The sequence below is a fragment of the Podarcis muralis genome, chromosome 9 (assembly GCF_964188315.1).
Source record: "Podarcis muralis chromosome 9, rPodMur119.hap1.1, whole genome shotgun sequence".
NCBI lineage: Eukaryota > Metazoa > Chordata > Lepidosauria > Squamata > Lacertidae > Podarcis > Podarcis muralis.
Window position 1 is genome coordinate 81,368,811 of NC_135663.1, and position 21,526 is coordinate 81,390,336.

Genomic DNA, 21,526 nt, shown 5'->3' on the forward strand with positions numbered 1-21,526 from the left:
ATTTGCATGTTTGAAAGTGACAAGGCTTCAATGAAGACTTCAGAATGCGCAATGGCAAAACTTCTGCCTGCCAGAGTCCTAAATACATAAAGTAGCTGCAGGGATGACAGCAGAAAAAAGCAGATGCCAAGGAAGAGGTGGGGCGAGGACCTTTGCTTTATTGCATTTGTTGCCAAACTTGCTACCCCAACTGAAGTGCTAGCTGGAGGGAAGGGCACTTGATCGGCACCCTGCACATGTTTGCTACCCTTGCTCCTTCTTAGGCAGTTTTCCAGTCACCTGTGCTCTCTCCCTCCCCACATCCTACAAGATCATGAGATCTATTGAGAGTTTGGGCAGGCATCTCCATTGCCAAGTCCTGCAGGAGCAATCCGCCCAATACCAGGGCAGTGCATGTCACATCATACGGCCCCAAAGATTGTATGCGATGGGCCCAATCACTGAACCAGTGAACCAGTTACCATTTTTCTTCCTACATTCCACCTCAAACCAGCTGACGGTGGCTTGATAAACCACAACCAATGTTCTATCCTGATCCAGAGTGATTTTCCCCAAATCTGCTGCAATGTACAAAGGTTTTGTGACAATTGTCACAGGTTTCTAAGCAGACTAAGCAAAAGGATTTCCAGAAGGTAGAAAGTTTTAAAAGGTCTTTTACAGTCTCAGTTCTGCATCACTCCAGCCACCCCTGGTCCCAAGTCAAGGACTCTCTTACTATCTGACTGCTAAATTGTAATATTCTAGTTCTTGTGCTAATTAACCCATATGGGTTACATAGGCACAGATTTTGCTTAAAACAGGATGGCAAATCCTAAATCACAGTCTAAAACAGAACATGAACACCATCTAAATCTGCATTTTGTTTCTACAAAATGTAAACATGATTAAAAGGGCACTTTGGGGTCTGTGTGTGGATTCTGAGCTCATGGACAAAGGGAGGATTCAAGAGAGATGCAGGGAATTTCTCTTGCAATTGCTAAGAGGAGGGTAGTTACAAAAACCCTTGAGAAGGAAATAATACATGGAAACTGTCTATTCCGCTCTTTAAAAATCCCATCGCAGCAGAAATTAGCATCTTTCCAAACCTTCAATTAACAGTCGAATAGTCTCCAACTACAGATGGTGACAGCAGTCATGAAATTAAAAGACGCCTGCTTCTGGAGAGAAAAGCAATGACAAACCTAGCAATGACAAACCTAGACAGCATCTTAAAAAGCAGACATCACCTTGCCAACAAAGGTCCATATAGTAGTAAAAGCTATGGTTTTCCCAGTACAGTGGTGCCCCGCAAGACGAACGCCTCGCAAGACGAAAAACTCGCTAGACGAAAGAGTTTTCCGTTTTCGAGTTGCTTCGCAAGACGAATTTCCCTATGGGCTTGCTTCGCAAGACGAAAACGTCTTGCAAGTTTGTTTCCTTTTTCTTAAAACCGTTAAAACCCAGGGTGCATTGCTTGAAGAGGTGCAGTTGCGACTTGACTTTGAGGAGTAACACATAGCACGTGGTGTGGTAGCCTTTTTGAGCTTTTTAAAGACTTTGCTTAATTTTTGAAGCTTTTCCAAAACTTCTTCTGCAGCCATTTGGTAAGCTAAACTTTTGAAACTTTTTTTTGGGGTTTTTGGATTTTGGGTTGGGGTGTTTAGAATTCAAGGACTTGGTGTTGGGGAGAGGTTTGCAAGAATCTGGGAGCTTGTGTGGTTTTTTTCTGCATTTTTATGATTTTTTGTGACCATTGGGCCATGTTGTTGTTGTTTTTTTAAATTTCTGGGTTTTGAATTTCTGTGTGCTGGGTGGCTGGGGGAACAGTTGAGGAGGGGTGTGCAAGAATCTGGAAGCTTGTGTGGGTTTTTTTTTTTTTGAATTTTTATGATTTTCTGTGACCATTGGGCCATGTTGTTTTTTTAAAAATTTTTTTGTGGGTTTTGAATTTCTGTGTGCTGGCTGGCTGGGGGAACAGTTGAGGAGGGGTGTGCAAGAATCTGGAAGCTTGTGTGGGTTTTTTTTTTTTTGAATTTTTATGATTTTCTGTGACCATTGGGCCATGTTGTTTTTTTAAAAATTTTTTTGTGGGTTTTGAATTTCTGTGTGCTGGCTGGCTGGGGGAACAGTTGAGGAGGGGTTTGCAAGGATCTGGAAGCTTGTGTGGTTTTTTCTGCATTTTTGTGGTTTTCTGTGACCATTGGGCCATGTTGTTGTTTTTTTTAAAAAAAATTGTGGGTTTTGAATTTCTGTGTGCTGGCTGGCTGGGGGAACAGTTGAGGAGGGGTTTGCAAGAATCTGGAAGCTTGTGTGGCTTTTAAAATTTTTTTTTATGGTTTTCTGTGACCATTGGGCCACTCTGCTGTTTTTTTAAAAAAAATATTTGTGGGTTTTGAATTTCTGTGTGCTGTGCTGGGTGGCTGGGGGAACAGTTGGAGAGGGGTTTGTAACAGTTGGGGAGGGGTTTGCAACAGTTGGGGAGGGGTTTGCAACAGTTGGGGAGGGGCTGGGGGAACGGTTGGGGAGGGATTTGCAATTTCTGTGTGGTGGGTGGGTGGCTGGGGGAACAGTTGAGGATTTTGAAGACTTTGGTGATTTGCAGCCATTTCGTAAGTTAAACTTCCAAAACTTTTTTGGGGGTTTTTGGATTTTGGGTTGGGTGTTTGGAATCCAAGGACTTGGTTCTGGGTTTGAATTGCTGATCCCCCCCCCTTTTTCTGAGTTTACGAAGGTAGGAGCTGTGCTGCAATGGAACCCAAGAAGACTGCTGCTGCGGAGGAAGAAGAAGGAGAAGGTGACGCTGGAAATGAAGAAGGAGATAATCTGGAAGCACGACGGTGGAATGCGTGTGACAGACCTCGCCAGGGAGTACGGCAGGAACCCATCGACCATCGGCATCATCCTGAAGATGAGGGAGAAGATCCTTGCGACTGATGCAGCCAAGGGAGTCACCAGGATCGTGAAGAACCGCCCAGCTGTTCTGGAGGAGGTCGAAAAGTTGCTGCTCATCTGGTTAGAAGAGAAGCAGCGTGCAGGGGACACAGTGACTGAGGCCGTCATTTGTGAGAAGGCCAAGGCCTTGCACGCTGACCTCATCCGGGAACAGCCAGGAACCTCAGGCGAGCCAGAAGTCTTCAAGGCAAGCAGAGGCTGGTTTGACCGGTTCAAGGCAAGATCTGGAATCCACAGCGTGGTCAGGCATGGAGAGGCTGCCAGTTCTGATGTTCCTGCGGCTGAAGACTTTGCAGCGGAGTTCCTGGAGGCTGTGAAGGCGGAGGGCTACGTTCCACAGCAGGTCTTCAACTGCGACGAGACCGGGCTGTTTTGGAAGAGGATGCCCAAAAGGACTTTCATCACACAGGAGGCCAAGTTGCCTGGCTACAAGCCCATGAAGGACCGTCTGACCCTGCTCTTCTGTGCCAACGCAAGCGGCGACCTGAAGATCAAGCCCCTGCTGGTGTACCACTCGGAGAACCCACGGGCCTTCAAAAAACACAAGGTCGACAAGGAGCAGCTGAGTGTCATGTGGCGATCCAACAGTAAGGCTTGGGTCACACGTGTGCTGTTTGTGGACTGGGTCAATCTTGCTTTTGGCCCTGCTGTCAAGCAGTACCTGCTGGACAACGACCTGCCGCTGAAGGCTTTGCTTCTGATGGACAATGCTCCTGCTCATCCTAAAGGCCTTGAGGTGGACTTGCTGGAGGAGTTCAGCTTCATCAGAATCATGTTCCTGCCGCCTAACACCACGCCACTGCTCCAGCCGATGGATCAGCAGGTCATCGCCAATTTCAAAAAACTCTACACCAAGGAGCTTTTCTGGCGATGCTTCGAGGTGACTGATTGCACCACCATCACCCTGCGGGAATTCTGGAAGGACCACTTTGATATCATCACCTGCTTGAAGATGATCACCACGGCCTGGAACGGGATCAGCCAGAGAAATTTGAATTGCGCTTGGCGCAGCCTGTGGCCAGACTGTGTGGCACCAAGTGACTCTGATGCACCAGAGTCAACAGTGGTGCAGGACATTGTTGCCTTGGGGAGGACCATGGGCCTGGAGGTCACAGAGGAGGACGTCAGCGAGCTAGTGGAGGAGCATGACCACGAGCTGACCACCCAGGAGCTGGTCGAACTGCAGGCAGAGGTTGCGCAGGAGCAGGCCTCGCTGGAAGAGGAGGAAGCAACTGAGGAACGGCTGTCCTCCAAAGAACTGAGGGACATTTGCCAGAAGTGGAAGGAGGTGCAGGCTTTTGCACAGCGGCACCACCCTAACTAGCACATGGCACATGACCAGGCGATCACTTTTGATGCGACGGTCATGTTGGCTTTCAGGGAGCTGCTGAAAAGGCGGATGAAGCAGCAGACCATGGACAGGTTCCTCAGCAAGAAGCAAAGAGTGGAAGAGGAGCCTTATTCGAGTGGTCCCCCAGAGTCTTAGAAAATGTATGTGCTGTGCACTTTGTTGATTTTTAAATGTTTTTCTGTCATGTTTAGAAACTTAATTTATTGTTCCTTAAATTTTTGAAATTCTCTTTACAGTATGTGTGACTTTAAAGAGCACTTAATAAACTGTTGTTGTACCAAATTTGGCTTTGTTTGGACTTTTTTTTGACCATAGGAACGCATTAATTGATTTTCAATGCATTCCTATGGGAAACCATGCTTTGCAAGATGAAAAATTCGCTAGACGAAAAAACTCGCGGAACGAATTAATTTCGTCTTGCGAGGCACCACTGTAGTGATGTATGGAAGTGAGAGCTGGACCATAAAGAAGGCTGATCACTGAAGAATTGATGCTTTTGAATTCTGGTGCTGGAGGAGACTCTTGAGAGTCCCATGGACTACAAGAAGATCAAGCCTCTCCTTTCTTAAGGAAATCAGCCCTGAGTGCTCACTGGAAGGACAGATCCTGAAGCTGAGACTCCAATACTTTGGCCACCTCATGAGAAGAGGAGACTCCCTGGAGAAGACACTGATGCTGGGAAAGATGGAGGGCACAAGGAGAAGGGGACGACAGAGGACAAGATGGTTGGACAGTGTTCTCGAAGCTACCAGCATGAGTTTGACCAAACTGCGGAAGGCAGTGGAAGACAGAAGTGCCTGGCATGCTCTGGTCCATGGGGTCATGAAGAGTCGGACACGACTAAACGACTAAACACCAACAGTCTCCAACAGCTTTTGTTGACATCATGTCAGTTGGGGCGCCTTTTCACTTTGGCCCAATTGTCTGAAATCAAAGGAGATCCACAGCAAACATGGTTGTTGACTGAGTCCCAATAAAATCCAGCATCCTGCCTCCCCTTTCCTGGCAAAGTATTCCGTCTACTTATTACTCCGTCTAAGACCAAAGCAGGCATTTAAAGATGTCTGTGGGTTCACGTGACACCCTCCAACTTCATCAGAGGTTTTAAGGGGAATGCTAGCCCCCAACTGTCCCTCCATATCTCCATTTAAGTCCCCCAGGGCTCCAGAGAGCCCAGGGGAATGACTTTCTGTGCTTGCTACCTAATGAATTGTCAGTTATTTCTAAAACAGTAACTTATGCACACAATCTTGCTCTAACCAACCTGTCTGAGATCCAGGTTTTATAAATGACTGAAGATTTACCTATGAAGCTGGAGGAACAATCAGAAAGGGATAGGAGGCAAAGATTTTGGTCTACGAGGCCTACCAGAGAATCAGGAAGAGGGGGACATGGTTCAATTCATTACTGACTGGCTATTCTCCCTGAATTTTAACATGCCACTGTCCTCCAATGACACAGAAAGAGGACATGGGGGAGGCAGAAGCAGAACTATGCTAATTTGCTTTGAACACTATAGACTCAAAGGCTCAATTTTCAGAGCACTACAGAATGTTAGAAACCTAAAATATGGTGAAGCTACCACTGAAATATTCCAGGATATCAGCCTGGCCACAGCTCTCCACCCTTACACATCAGCACTAAAAGAAGTGGGCACAGTATATCGACAGGGCTTCCTTTTAAAGTTGACAGTCCAGCACAAAGGCAAAACACGGCTTGTGGGTGAACCAGCAGCCTGACAACATGCTGAAAGAGCTCCAGTCCCTGGCACTCCCCCCCAGCACCTCTCCTCAGCTCAAGTCTGCAATAGCACCGTCTCAGGCTGGACAATCAAGAAATGCAGAAAGAAGGAAGGCAACTCCAAGGACAAAGTAAGAAATTTGTTTTGTTTTATTTCCTTATGTGTGAAAAGGATCTGGACTCTGCTCTAACAAGTGCAACAGTAAATGGTAAGAGCCCTTGTCCCAGGCTGGGAAGAGAAGATGTGAAGATTAGCAAGAAGCCCCTGCCTGTTCCGCTAATTGATCCTCGGTACCAAGGGAAGGATCGCCACCACTCCTATGTTCCTGATGGCATGCAGGAAAGCCACCTGAAGATTTACTTTCAGTTTATGTCGTTTGATTTTCAAGTTAGAAGTGATGTATATGATATTTACCTCTTGTTTTGATGTATTCCTTTTTTATGTGGTAGCCCAGTATTGTTTGTTATTGGTTCTGTTTTGTTTACTCATGGATGTAATGCTATGAAAACTCAATAAAAACTGACATGATTGCCTCAAAGCTAATCCAAGTACAGTTGTACCTTGGTTTTGGAACAGCTTAGTTCCCGAACGTTTTGGCTCCCGAATGCCGCAAACCCGGAAATGACTGTTCTGGTTTGCGAACTATTTTTGGAAGCCGAACATCCGATGGGGCTTCTGATTGGCTGCAGCTGCTTCCTGCAGCCAATCAAAGCTGTGCTTTGGTTTCCGAACGTTTTGGAAATCAAACAGACTTCCCGAATGGTTTCTGTTTGACTTCCAAGGTACGACTGTAAGACAGAATTGTGAAGGCTGCAAATGTTAAAGATTTGCAGTTTACATTTCACATATTTTTTCCCCTTCCCCTAAAGTAGCAATGAATGGAAAAAAAAATCTGACAACTCAAAGTATAACAAATATAGCATACACAGGTAACAAAACTATATGGCAAGAATATACACCCCATAAATATAAGTGCAGTATCATGAGGTTATTCAGTTCTGATTCTATTTGCACAGATAATAATTTCTAGAAATAAGTTACTTCAAACACTAAGCGTGCAATACTATATACATTTACTCTACTGGGTTCATCCAACTTCGGATGGAAAATGCTCAAGCATATCTCAGTGTTTGTACTGATATTTTAAGGCAGGGGTCTGCAACCTTTAAGACAAAAAGAGCCACTTGGACCCGTTTCCGAAGAAAAAAAACCTGGGAGCCGCAAAACCATTGCGACATTTAAAACAAATATATCTCCGGAGCCGCGATCTGACAGCGGGCGGGAAGGCGACGTCGGGACGGTGCGTGACTAACGCCCCCCCCCCGCCCCATGCGACGTCACAGCCAGTATAGCACCCGCCACAGTGGGGAGTGTCGGGGCGCACAATGCGCCTCCTCCCCTCGCTAGTATCCGCCCCAGAGCCGCAGCAAAGGTGTAAAAGAGCCACGGGTTGCAGACCCCTGTTTTAAGGTTAAAAATCAGTTTTAAGGTTAAAAACCAGTTTCTGTGATGTCTTATTTCAGTAAAACATGGTAATTTAAATTACCATTTCCAGCGGGGTAGTTATGTTAGTCTGTTGCAGCAAAACATAACAAAGAGTATTGTGACATTATAATGACCAACAAATTTACTATGCCACAAGCTTTTGGGGACCAGAGCCTGTTGGGAGTGTTGTGGGTATCAAGGAGTTAACACTGTGTGAAGTGGAAATGCTGACTCAGGCGGTATGAGTCAGCATCATGAGTGGTGGGGCATTGCCTAACTGATCTATAGCCAGTTAGGATAAATACAGTGGTATATTGGTTCCCAAACTTAATCCGTTCCGGAAGTCTGTTCTAAAACCAAAGCATTCTAAAACCAAGGCACGCTTTCCCATAGAAAGTAACGCAAAATGGATTTCCAGACTTTTAAAAACACACACCCCTAAAACAGCAATTTAACATGAATTTCACTATTTAACAAGACCATTTCTGGGTTAGGGTTAATTTTAGGATTGGGTTGGTGTTAGGGTAAGGATTAGAATTAGGGTTAGGGTCAGTGTTGTTTTATGTTTTCTTGTGATTTTGATTCACTTGTGGTTGGTTTGTTTTTTTCAGTTTGTGGTGTTGCTGCTTTTTCATGAGTTGCAACTTTGTTGGCTTTGTGGTTTTCTGGATAGTTTCAGTTTTAATTTTGAATGCCAGCTGGGGAGCACAAAGCCTCCACTTCCCAGCGGAGAGATCCCTGCCCCCACTCCTGCTTGCACGGGAGTAGGAGCTGGATGGGGCCAGCGGCGGAGGAAGCCACTCGGGTGCCTGGGGTGGTGTGCCCAGGGGTGTGGCGCACTGCTGGGCCTCTGGAGTCTACCTGCCTCCTCCCACTCAACCGCCCTACAGCTGGGGGGGGAGGCAGTGGGTGGACCATTTGGGCAGCGCGGAGCCTGTGTGCGCTCAAGCCACCGTGTCTCTCCAAGGAGAGACCCCCTGCAGGTCCCGCGGTGAGTGCCGCCTGGCATTTTGTCACCCCCCTCAGTGGTGACACCCAGGGCAGCCTGCACCTACCACATCCCCTTCCTCTGCCCCTGAATGGGGCAGCTCAGCTGAAGAGCGCCTCCTCTTCCCAGCTGAAAGATCTCCGCCCCTGCTCCTGCTTGCACGGGAGTAGGAGTTGGATTGGGGCTGCTCAGCTGGCGAGGCGCAGGCTCCATCACTTTTCCATCACTGGCTGCGTTCACCTCAATAGAGAAGTTTAAAGGAGCATCGTGTGGCAATGTGGAGACAGCCTGACAGCTGCCTCAGCAGAAGTTTAGGGGCTCTCAGATGCAGCTGCTAGGCTACCTCCACCTTCGCCACCCCAGCAACTATTCGGCCTGGCTGCTTTCAGGTGGTGCATGGGCTCTGATGCTGAGGTGGGGGCTCCTTTAAACTTTTCCCCTCAAAGGAGAAGTTTAAAGGAGCCCCCAGCCAAGAACCCCTCATTGGAAAGTGTGACGGAGCCTGCACCTCCCCATCTGAGCAGTCCGATCCAGCTTCTACTGGATCTCTCAGCTGGGAAATGGAGGCTTTGTGCTCCCCAGCTGAGCTACCCCATCCAGCTCCTACTCCCATGCAAGCAGGAGTGGGGGCACTCAAAACTGAAGTGTGGCACTGAAAAAGAAAGTGTAACACTCAAAACGGAACAGTTTGGATTCCGAAAAAAGTTTGCAAACCGGAACACCTACTTCCGGGTTTGCAGCATTCAATTTCCAAGTTGTTCATGAACTAAGCTGTTCGAAAACCGAGGTACCACTGTAGGTATGGCTGACTCCCCCTGTTGGCTTCTCCCGTGTATGTGATCCCTCCTGTGTATGATGATTCCTGGATGTAAGAAGATTGCTTTATGATGATGCAAGACTGCAACTTGAAGAAAGTCTACTTGAAATACAGCTTGACTCCTGAGTGCTTCATGGGGTACTTTCCGTCAGTCTGAATAGTAATAATAATTTAACAATAATTTTAGGCCACTCTGGGTGGCTTCCAGTACATATAAAAACATAATAAAACTACCAGGGACAGGGCTGCCCTCAGATGTCTTCGCAACAGAGCCCACTTCATCAGATGCAAAGCCTCTTTATACATTTGATGAAGTGAACACTAATCATGGAAGCTTATAACATAATAAATTAGTCTGCAAGGTGCCAAAACTCATGGTTCCCGCCCCTCCCCAGCAAGTTAGGCCACGGTTCTGCTCCCTGTGTACAGACAAGAAAGAGGCTCTATATACTGATGCATATACCCCTGCCATTTAATCCTTCATCACCATCATCATCATCTTGCTGAGAAAATTAACTGACACACTCCTCTCCATCCTCCTGCCCATGTTGGGCCACTACTCCTAGCTCTCTTATGAGCACCGTGTGTGCTGGGGTGCTTCTCATAAATAGCTCCACATGCTGCACTGCACCTGATGTGAGGCTGGCATGAAAGGGGAGGGTTAGGGTTCCATGTGGAGTCTCTCTGCACTTTATTCTCCATACACAAATGGAGTTTTAGGCAGTTCCACCAAATCTACTGAACACTGGTGTGAAGGAACACAGTGTTAATAAATAGATTCCCAAAAACTTTGTGGCATTATCATTAATGGAAATGGCTGTCTAATGAATTGTAAACATTATGTGTACATTTATTTAGCAGCCTTTAAATTTCTCACTTTTGGAAATATATAGCAAGGTGCATAAACTGTCAAGTGAAACCTTTATCTATTTTTACCTGAGAATTTCCTTTGGAATATTAGGTGGCGAAGAATGGCTCTTTTCTTCCAATACCTCTGAAGACTTCTCCCTCTCGTCTCTTTCGGATACCACAACTTCAACTGCTGGCTCTACTTTAGTCTTGTTTCGATCAGATTTTGCCTCCATCTTTGCTTGTTCACATTTAAACATAAACACAATTGAGGGTTTCTCACTTGAATCTGATTTGGACTCACTGAACCAATTATGCCGTTGAACAGGAGGAGGTGGAAGCATATGAATGACAGTTCCATCAAGACCCACCAGTTTCCCCTTTTCTCTTTCTCTCTCTTCCTCATCATCGGTCTTTCTGCGACGAAAGAAGCTCTTAAATGATATCCAACGCTTGGGCTTTGCATCAACAGCTCGTCTACCTTCGGAATGCAATACTGATTCAGCCTCTGTTGATCTTATGGGGCTCGTGGGTTTGGTCCAATTGCTGAAATGTCTTTGCAACACTTTGCTGGCATGATATGGTGAAGACGTGGAACGAGGAGGAGGAAATGGGGGAGTCTGTTCAGTTTTGGGATTTGTGGTATTCTGGGAGGCAGCCACTGGCTTTGAGGAATAGGCAACTAGTGACTTGGACAGGGTTTCCTTAGGCACCATTTCTGTGGAATTTCCTGCTTCACTCTCAGGACTCGACTGTGTGGTAAAGAGAGATTTGGGCCGCACTGGGACACTTTCACCTGTGTCTGCATCAGGAGGCAGAGAATACAATTCTTCCGCACTGCAAGACTTGGGTCCAGTCTGAGGTACTTCTGGGGGAGACTGTGGAGGCTGGATAGAAGCCACAATTTGTGATAGTACTGTACAGGCATTTTCCCTACTTCCACTACATATCTCCTGTGTCTCTTCTGTTTTGGCCACAGGATCATGAAGAGTTCTTGGTATTTTTGTTGGGGAGCTGTGATCAGAGCTTTTGGATGAAGTCAGACCTTTGCCAAGACAGCTGTTGAACTCCTGAACCTTCTGAGCCACAGAGCCCAGTCTTCTCTCAGAGCTATTAGTTAACCCTTTAGCCTGGGAGAGTTCAGTAGATTTGCTAGATTTGCTGTTTTTCAGAGCGGCATTTTCTGTTTCTATTTCTTCATATGTGTGGCTGATGACACTTGTGGTTTTATCTTTTACAGAGAGCTCTCCACTAGTCCCTAGAAAACTTTTATAGATTGCTAAATTGTCATATGCATTGGGATTGATTACAATAGGAACTTTGATTGCATTCTTACAACTTCTAGCATACGTTGGCTCATCATGAATAATGATTGGGAAGGGTGGCATGCCAGCATTATTGTAACTATTGAATTTTATTTCAGACAGGTTAGGAGATTTAACAGGAATTGTTTTTGTAGAAATATTGGTTGATGTAGGTGAAGCAGGAGCAGATTTGTGAATGTTCTTCCTCAAAGGTACAGAAGGTCCTGGTGTGTTGGGAATTAGTTCCACTTTAGGAATCTTTTGCCGTGGGCTTGTACTGGAAGTCCAAACTTCCTGGTATCTGACTGCACTAGATTTTTTAAGATTGGTGTTCACTTGCCCAGATGATACAGAATGAGGCGCAACCTTTGTACTTAGAGTATCGTGTGAATTTGGATTAGATAGGGTACTTTTTGAATCACAGCTTCTCGTTCGATTCTCTATACATTCATGGGTCATGGCTGCTGATACATCCACAATAGTGTATGGCTTGCATATGGGTTGTTCCATGTTTACTACCCTATAAGGTTTTGCTTGTTCTTCAACGGGGAGTAAACATGCAGCTGATGCTTGACTTGGCATACTTGAAGGACTACAGCATTCTTGCTTATCACTTTGAACAGCAATCTTGCCATCCTTTTCTTCCAACCTAAGGGCAAGCACAGCCTTATGAGTCTCCAAAGTTTTGGTAGCAATTTGAGGGTTTTTAGTTACAACTGTCAATTGCTGATCATCACAAAACCTTTTATATTCTTCCTCAATTAATTTGATATCTTTAGGAGTGCTAGGAGATAATCCACCATTGCAGAGCTTTTGAGAAGAACTGCTTGCTGTCCCAGAGCGAGACTCTTCAGTCAAAGAAGAGTCAGGAGACATGGAATCAGATGACACTATGCTTTGCATGCTTGCTTGCCCATAAAGAATCACAGTGTCATCTCCATAACCATTCAAAATTTCATCATAGCTATCATCATAGTCCACAGCACAAATCCTCTGGAGAGACTTGTTCCTTAAAGGCACTGTGTTCCATTTTTTGTCAACACAAAATCGGACAGGTGATAGTGTATTAGCCCTAAAGTTAGCAAAGCGTGGCTGTCCCCTCATGCGAATTTCCATTGCCAGCAGCTCTTCATCACTTTCATCCCAGCTCTCATGGTCTTCATGCATACTGCCAAAAAGCAGATCATCCTCACTCTCATCCTCACTGGAGAATTCTGGGTAACAGAAACGACCACCTTCATTACTTATTACATCAGTGCTTCCACTCAGAACAACATGCTTATTTTGCGAATCCTTCATGGCACCCAACATGCAACTTGGAGGGACCTTTCTTTCTAATGACTTTTTATAACAATTGTTTATTCTTCCCAAGAATGCTTCCCTTGAATTAATTTCATTTCCTGTTAGAGAAGACGACGTGTCCAAGCCTGCAATTTCCTTCAACATTTCTGTCAGTCCATTATTGTTGCTTGGAGCTTTACCTACACCATCACTATTCCCATAAGGCCTATGAACATGACCATAACCTTCAATTTCTTCTTCATTATTATTATTGTTATGTGGTGTTTTTTTCAAGACAGTCCTATTTTGGTTCCAGCCTGCAATTGGCTTGTTCTCGCAAAGATCTTGTGGGCTGACCTCGCCACATATACCCTGTCCATCTACTGTCATCATGGTGGGTTTCACAGCTATAGTGGGTTTTTTTGCCACAGGAGGTCGAAAATTTCCTGTATTTTTAGTACGTTGGTTGTTGCTGTGACTTGCATTGATTTTTAGATTTGTAGAGACGGGAGGTTTTTCAGAAGCTGGAGGCAGTTGGTGCAAGTTTTTTGGCTTGAAGCAGTTTTTACATTCACCAGGTTTCCAGACATGTTCAGTGAATGCATTGCAAGCAGACATTTTCCCAGGGCTAAGCACCTGACTCTCAGAAGTTGTTCAATGCATGGTAAGATCATTTATTTGTTATCTTGCTTGTTCATCTTGTCTGTGTAATCAAATCCTAGTCATCCTAAAAAAGAAGAAAAAATGGTCATAAATGATCAATGAGAAGTTAGTTCCTACTCAAGAGGTTATGTCTCTCAACCTGTAGAAGAAGGAACTTCAGAAGTTCTATTTACCCTTCCATCTTTCACCCAAACTTACTTCAGAGGGTTATTGTGAGATGAAACAGGTATACAGAGAACCCAGAGAAAGGGCAGGATAAAAAAAATGTGTTTTAATATAGGAACAAACCATCACTTTATCAGCCTTCCCTAACCTGACATGACCATGGAATACATAATCCCAGCAAGAAGTGCGATTTGATAAACTCACTAGTTAGTTAGCCTATAGTGCAGATGGTACTTTAAAGTAGTCACTACTTTAAAGTACAGTGGTACCCCGCAAGACGAACGCCTCGCGAGACGAAAAACTCGCAAAACGAAAGGTTTTTTCGTTTTCGAGTTGCCTCGCAAGACGAATTTCCCTATGGGCTTGCTTCGCAAAACGAAGCTTGCCCAGGGGACAGCGGGTCTTCCCTTTTGAAGCAAGGGGCGGCGGGGAGAAGCGATCTTCTCCCCGCAGCCCCAGGTCCGGGGACAGCGGGAAGCGCTTCCCGCTGCCCCCGGACCTCTTTTGAAGCAAGGGGCTGCGGGGAGATCGCTTCTCCCCACCGCCCCTTGCTTCAAAAGAGGTCCGGGGACAGCGGGAAGCGCTTCGCGCTGCCCCCGGACCTCTTTTGAAGCAAGGGTTTGCGGGGAAAAGCGATCTCCCCGCAGCCCCTTGCTTCAAAAGAGGTCCAGGGGCAGCGGGAAGCGCAGCGCTTCTTCCCCGCTGCCTCCGGACCTCTTTTGAAGCAAGGGGCTGTGGGGAGATCGCTTCTCCCGGTGCTCCGAAGCCGGGCGGGGGGGAGGGAACACCTGCCCCAGCCGCCCCGCTTCGGAACGCTGCTCCGAAGCGGGGGGGGGGGGGGAACACCTGCCCCAGCCGCCCCGCTTCGGAACGCTGCTCCGAAGCGGGGCGGGGGGGCGGGAACACCTGCCCCAGCCGCCCCGCTTCGGAACGCTGCTCCGAAGCGGGGCGGGGGGGCGGGAACCTCTCACCCCGCCGCCGGGCATCGGAACGAGGTCCTGGACCTCTTCTGAAGGCAGGCGGGGGCAAAAGTCTTTGCTCCCCCCGCCTGCCTTCCCGGGACAGCGGAGACTTCTCCGCTGCCCCGGGCGATCTTAAAATGCTGGCGGGCGGGAGCGAAGCGTTCGCTGCCGACCCCCAGCATTTTAAAATCTCCTCGGGGCAGCGGAGACTTCGCTCCCGCCCGCCAGCATTTTAAAATCGCCCCGGGACAGCAGGGGCTTTTAAAATGCTGGCGGTCGGCAGCAAAGCCCTCCTGTCCCCGGAGCTTGCGGGGCGGGAGGTGGGAAGAAGGGCTTTTCTTCCCACCGCCAGCCTTCAGAACAGCCTTCTGAAGGCTGGCAGTGGGAAGAAAAGCCCTTGTCCCCCCCCCCCCAGCCTTCAGAAGAGGTCGGGGGACAGACTGTCCCCGGACCTGGTCTGAAGGCGGTTTCCCTAGGAACGCATTAATTGATTTTCAATGCATTCCTATGGGAAACCGTGCATTGCAAGACGAAAAAACCGCAAGACGAAGAGACTTGCGGAACGAATTAATTTCGTCTTGCGAGGCACCACTGTAGTTACTGTACCACTTTAAACAGTTATGGCTTCCCACAAAGAATCCTGGGAGCTGTAGTTTGTTAAGGCTTCTGAGAGTTGTTAGGAAACATCTACTCCCCTCTAGGAGCTATAATTTTCAGAGTTGCTTAAGTCAGTCCCTCCTTCCTAGAACTCTGAGATTTGTAGCTAAGCGACATTGTGTGTTGTGTTGTGTGCTTGCTTCAAATGCAACCACATGGAGGCTGTTCCATGTGTCAACTATCTGTATGAGGGACACCCATGTAGTACCAGTGATTTTCAACCAAATCATTGTCTCCTTTCATTTTGCTTCTGATCACATGATTAAAAATGCTGAAACTACATAAGAAGCTGTTTGTACAAATATATATTGGATGGAGCAGCCTACAAGCAAGTTGTCTTTTAAGCAGCTGCTCACAAAGCAAGCTGCCTTAGAGAATAGTCAATCTGAAAATTAACTGCAATTTGTTTTTGTAATGACTAACCTCAAAGGAAAAAACCAAACATCAACTTATTTACGTCTAGAATTGTGTGGAAAAACAGAAATCTGTTTGATTGATTTGAATGAATATCATTTGAGCAGAGAAACTTTATTTAGTGAAAAAACTATTCTGATTTTGATTTAGTGGCTGTCTCCTTGTGTGTGGATGTTATGGAATGCACACAAATTTACTGTAAATTGACAACTACATTACTAAATTGGATTTCACAAAATACAATACTGTTCAGAATATAATGGCAGTTGGCCTTTATCACACTGTGGCATGCAGCAAGTACAGGTAATGAAATCAGGTACTTATCTGTCACTCTGCATATATACGAGATTGCTTTATAGTAAGTGACACTGTTAATTTTTATACTTAACCACTCCTACCAAACACCAGATGGAGCTGCAGTATAACACAAGATGAATGTGGTGGTTCCCTCACTGCAAGAAGTGAAGCTACAGAGAACCAGGCAGAGGGCCTTCCTGGCAGTGGCACCCTCCCTGTGGAACGCCCTCCCATCAGATGTCAGGGAGATAAAGAACTACACAACTTTTAGAAGATATCTGAAGGCAGCCCTGTATCAGGAAGCCCTTTAATGTGTAATGTTTTATTATGTTTTCACATGTGTTGGAAGCCACCCAGAGTGGCTGGGGCAACCCAGCCAGATGGGCAGAGTAATAATAATAATAATAATAATAATAATAATAATAATAATAATAATAATATTAAACAATAGTAATAGTAGTAGTAATAGTAGTAGTAGTAATAATAATAATAATATCACATGCAAGTCTTGGTTCACTATTTCATAAACAATCTTATAAGACAGTAGAACATGCATACTACTTTTAGCTGTTGCATACAAGATAATATTGCACACAATTACTGTATAAAACAATATGAATATAAGGTAGGCAAGTATGTTCTATATACCGTATTTTTCGCACCATAGGACGCACTTTTTCCCTCCTAAAAAGCAAGGGAAAATGTGTGTGCGTCCTATGGAGCGAATGCAGGCTTTCGCTGAAGCCTGGAGAGCGAGAGGGGTCGGTGCGCACCGACCCCTCTCACTCTCCAGGCTTCAGGAAGCTATCCGCTAGCCGTGGGAGACCCAGCTAGCTCCCATGGCTAGCGGAGCACTGCATTAATCCCGAAGCTTGGGGCGTGCGGAGCTCAGCGCGCCCCAAGCTTCTGGGTGCCGGCAAAGTCTCCGCTAGCCGTCAAGGAGACCTTGCCGGCACCCAGAAGCTTGGGGCGCGCTGAGCTCCGCACGCCCCAAGCTTCGGGATTAGTGCTCCGCTAGCCGTGTCTAGGCTGCGGATAGCAGCCTGCTTCCCGGAGCGTCGGGCACCCTGAAAGCAGAGCGCCCGGCGCTTCGGGAACACATCCGCAGCGTGGGGACCCTTGCAGGAGTTCCCCGCAAGGCTCCCCACGCTGCGGATAGCAGCCTGCCACCCAGCGTGAGGGGCGCCCTGAAGCAGAGCGCCCCTCGCGCCGGGCAGACATCCGCAGCGTGCGGAGCCCTGCAGCAGTTCCCCACAGGGCTCCCCACGCTGCGGATAGCAGCCTGCTTCCCGGAGCGTCGGGCGCCCTGAAAGCAGAGCGCCCGGCGCTTCGGGAACACATCCGCAACATGGGGAGCCCTGCAGCAGTTCCCCGCAAGGCTCCCCAAGCTGCGGATAGCAGCCTGCCGCCTGGCGGGTGGGGCGCCCTGAAGCAGAGCGCCCCTCGCGCCAGGCATACATGCGCAGCGTGGGGAGCCCTGCAGCAGTTCCCCACAGGGCTCCCCAAGCTCTGGATAGCAGCCTGCCGCCCGGCGGGTGGGGTGCCCTGAAGCAGAGCGCCCCTCGCGCCAGGCATACATCCGCAGCTTGGGGAGCCCTGCAGCAGTTCCCCGCAAGGCTCCCCAAGCTGCGGATAGCAGCCTGCCGCCTGGCGGGTGGGGCGCCCTGAAGCAGAGCGCCCCTCGCGCCAGGCATACATCCGCAGCGTGGGGAGCCCTGCAGCAGTTCCCCGCAAGGTTCCCCAAGCTGCGGATAGCAGCCTGCCGGCCGGCGGGTGGCGCACCCTGAAACAGAGCGCCCCGCGCACCAAGCAGACATCAGCCAGCCCCACAAGCTCGGGGGACAGCAGGGAGGCGCAGCGCCACTATCCCGCTGTTCCTCGACCTGGTTCGGTTTCCCTGACCTGCTTTTGGGGGCGAAATAAAGGGAAATTTTTTTCCTTTATTTCCCCCCCAAAAAACTAGGTGCGTCCTATGGTCCGGTGCGTCCAATCGTGCGAAAAATACGGTATTCTTGCTTCAAAAGTTTAAATTTAAGAAATTGCTTCCCAAAATATTGAAGATAATTAGGAAGATAGTTGAGAGAAATATTACTTTGGCTATCACCTGCTTTCAAGTAGCCATTGAAAAGCTTTTATCTGTTTAAAGCAGTGTCAGGAGACTAAAATGTCTTAGAGAATACACTAGCATAACCACCAAAGAATTTGAGTTCACAAGGTTTTTAAAGGACTGGTTGGCTTATATGTATGTGTTCTTTGCCTTGATAAAGCAGCCTTTGCTTCAACATCTTTAGAACCACTGTTTTCTACTAATCAGACTGTGGCAAAATGATGCCTTCCATTGGACTACAAATTTTAAGACAGGTGCAAAAACTTAAGTCTTTTATGATCACCACGTTAAAATAGACAAAATATGTGTATTATGAGCAATGGGGTGTGGAGAGAGCATAGGATTATTTTATTATTAGGCTTTCTGTCAGTATGCCTTTTGCCATGTTTTTACTATGTTTTTATCATTGATGTTCTGTAATGTGTTTTTAATGTTGTACACTGCCCTGGGATCTTTTGATAAAGGGTGGTATATAAATTGAATAAATCATAATAAATATTAATTAGTTTATTTTTGGGTTGCTGTTTTGTTAATGTTACAATTGTTTTATAGATTATAGATGCTGCATTGATTTGTTAATCATAAGACTTTTGCTTTAATTGTGATGTTTAACTTATTTTATAGTTGTTGCTTTGTTAACAGTGTTTTTATACATTGTAATTGTTTCACTGATAATTTGTTAATTACTCTATATGATTTATGTTGTATTGGTGATGTTCTATTATGTTCTGTCATGTTACTGTTATTTATTATTTGTAAATTGCTTTGGGATTCATTTGAATGAAAAGCGGCTTAGAAATATAATAAATTGGATCAAACTGCTTTCTCATGTCTAGGTGCCAAACAGTACTAAATGAATTGAGACAGACAGGAGAGAGGACTTAAAATCAGAGTCAGTTTGTGGGATGAATACTTTTCATGAACACCCTTTGTTATTCATTAGGTGCCCTAATTTCAATGGTGCTGAGAGAATATTTCAAAGTGCTTTAGTTTTATAGCATTAAAAAAGCCTATTGGTCTTATAGACAACGGAAGACACTAATGAATTAAATAACCTGAAGGCTGGCAGAGACAGCAAAAGAAATCCCTTGACAGTCCCCTTTGATGACAAACTTCCCTGTTGCTCAAAAGGGTAAAACCAGTTATAAGCAAGCAAGCAAGCAAGCAAGCAAGCAAGTACACAGCAAAATAAAAAATAACCTATTTGCAAACAATATCAACATGAATGTGGTCAAATTGTAATAATGCACCGCACAAAGTATAAGGATAGGTGTGTAGAGAACAAAAATTTAAAATTCTTTCATTGGGTTATTGGACCTTTCAGTGCATTAATTTGTGAAAGTTTTTTGTGTAGATTTTATTAACTCTAATGTAGGAAAATGTAGTCTTCCGAGACAAGAGTGACCTATGGTTTTGAATACCAAAAAAAAAAAAAAAAAAAAAGTAAGATTGAGGAAAAAGTGAATACAGTGGTGCCTCGCAAGACGAAATTAATTCGTTCCGCAAGTCTCTTCGTCTTGCGGTTTTTTCGTCTTGCGATGCACGGTTTCCCATAGGAATGCATTGAAAATCAATTAATGCGTTCCTAGGGAAACCGCCTTCAGACCAGGTCCGGGGACAGTCTGTCCCCCGACCTCTTCTGAAGGCTGGGGGGGGGGGGACAAGGGCTTTTCTTCCCACTGCCAGCCTTCAGAAGGCTGTTCTGAAGGCTGGCGGTGGGAAGAAAAGCCCTTCTTCCCACCTCCCGCCCCGCAAGCTCCGGGGACAGGAGGGCTTTGCTGCCGACCGCCAGCATTTTAAAAGCCCCTGCTGTCCCGGGGCGATTTTAAAATGCTGGCGGGCGGGAGCGAAGTCTCCGCTGCCCCGAGGAGATTTTAAAATGCTGGGGGTCGGCAGCGAACGCTTCGCTCCCGCCCGCCAGCATTTTAAGATCGCCCGGGGCAGCGGAGAAGTCTCCGCTGTCCCGGGAAGGCAGGCGGGGGGAGCAAAGACTTTTGCCCCCGCCTGCCTTCAGAAGAGGTCCAGGACCTCGTTCCGATGCCCGGCGGCGGGGTGAGAGGTTCCCGCCCCCCCGCCCCGCTTCGGAGCAGCGTTCCGAAGTGGGGCGGCTGGGGCAGGTGTTCCCGCCCCCCCGCCCCGCTTCGGAGCAGCGTTCCGAAGCGGGGCGGCTGGGGCAGGTGTTCCCGCCCCGCTTCGGAGCAGCGTTCCGAAGCGGGGCGGCTGGGGCAGGTGTTCCCGCCCCCCCCGCCCCGCTTCGGAGCAGCGTTCCGAAGCGGGGCGGCTGGGGCAGGTGTTCCCGCCCCGCTTCGGAGCAGCGTTCCGAAGCGGGGCGGCTGGGGCAGGTGTTCCCGCCCCCCCGCCCCGCTTCGGGGCAGCGTTCCGAAGCGGGGCGGCTGGGGCAGGTGTTCCCGCCCCCCCGCCCCGCTTCGGGGCAGCGTTCCGAAGCGGGGGCGGCTGGGGCAGGTGTTCCCGCCCCCCGCCCCGCTTCGGGGCAGCGTTCCGAAGCGGGGCGGCTGGGGCAGGTGTTCCCGCCCCCCCGCCCCGCTTCGGGGCAGCGTTCCGAAGCGGGGCGGCTGGGGCAGGTGTTCCCGCCCCCCGCCCCGCTTCGGGGCAGCGTTCCGAAGCGGGGCGGCTGGGGCAGGTGTTCCCGCCCCCCCGCCCCGCTTCGGGGCAGCGTTCCGAAGCGGGGCGGCTGGGGCAGGTGTTCCCGCCCCCCCGCCCCGCTTCGGGGCAGCGTTCCGAAGCGGGGCGGCTGGGGCAGGTGTTCCCGCCCCCCCGCCCCGCTTCGGGGCAGCGTTCCGAAGCGGGGCGGCTGGGGGCAGGTGTTCCCTCCCCTCCGCCCGGCTTCGGAGCACCGGGAGAAGCGATCTCCCCGCAGCCCCTTGCTTCAAAAGAGGTCCGGGGGCAGCGGGAAGCGCTTCCCGCTGTCCCCGGACCTGGGGCTGCGGGGAGAAGATCGCTTCTCCCCGCCGCCCCTTGCTTCAAAAGAGAAGACCCGCTGTCCCCTGGGCAAGCTTCGTTTTGCGAAGCAAGCCCATAGGGAAATTCGTCTTGCGAGGCAACTCGAAAACGAAAAAACCTTTCGTTTTGCGAGTTTTTCGTCTCACGAGGCGTTCGTCTTGCGGGGTACCACTGTACTGATATTTTAACTTCTTCCTGTGATACTAAAGACATCAAGGCAAAAGCTAGGGGGGAAATAGCTACATTATATCCAGGACACACACACACACACACACACACACAGAGAGAGAGAGAGAGAGAGAGAGAGAGAGAGAGAGAGAGAGACAGACAGACAGACAGACAGAGGAAGCCTGAAATCTCCACTTGCTTACAAGCAATTTCTTATGTTCACTTCTCTTGGTATTAACAATTTGTCTAATGAAAGAGATACATGCAGCCTCTTTTTTCTTCTATGTATTTCAGGCACTACTGTATTTCTTTGTTCTGGCAGGTCCTCTTCAGATGTGTGCTGTCTGAATCACAATGAAGACCTCCTACACTAATACTTTATACC

General features: G+C 47.9%; 1 protein-coding gene across 6 annotated transcripts in view; it reads right to left on the reverse strand.

Annotated features, from left to right (window-relative positions):
• The window catches only part of PEAK1 (pseudopodium enriched atypical kinase 1), an 88,305-nt gene that overhangs the window by 27,638 nt on the left and 39,141 nt on the right, over positions 1 to 21,526 (reverse strand). For 4 of the 6 annotated variants that reach the window (XM_077934568.1, XM_077934567.1, XM_077934565.1 and 1 more), the window contains exon 2: positions 10,250 to 13,474. In XM_077934568.1, the coding sequence (XP_077790694.1) occupies positions 10,250 to 13,365 (3,116 nt within the window). In that variant the 5' untranslated portion in view covers positions 13,366 to 13,474. Of the gene's footprint in view, positions 1 to 10,245; positions 13,475 to 21,526 lie in introns of those variants that run through there. The other 2 variants (XM_077934569.1, XM_028743023.2) reach the window with 2 other exon arrangements.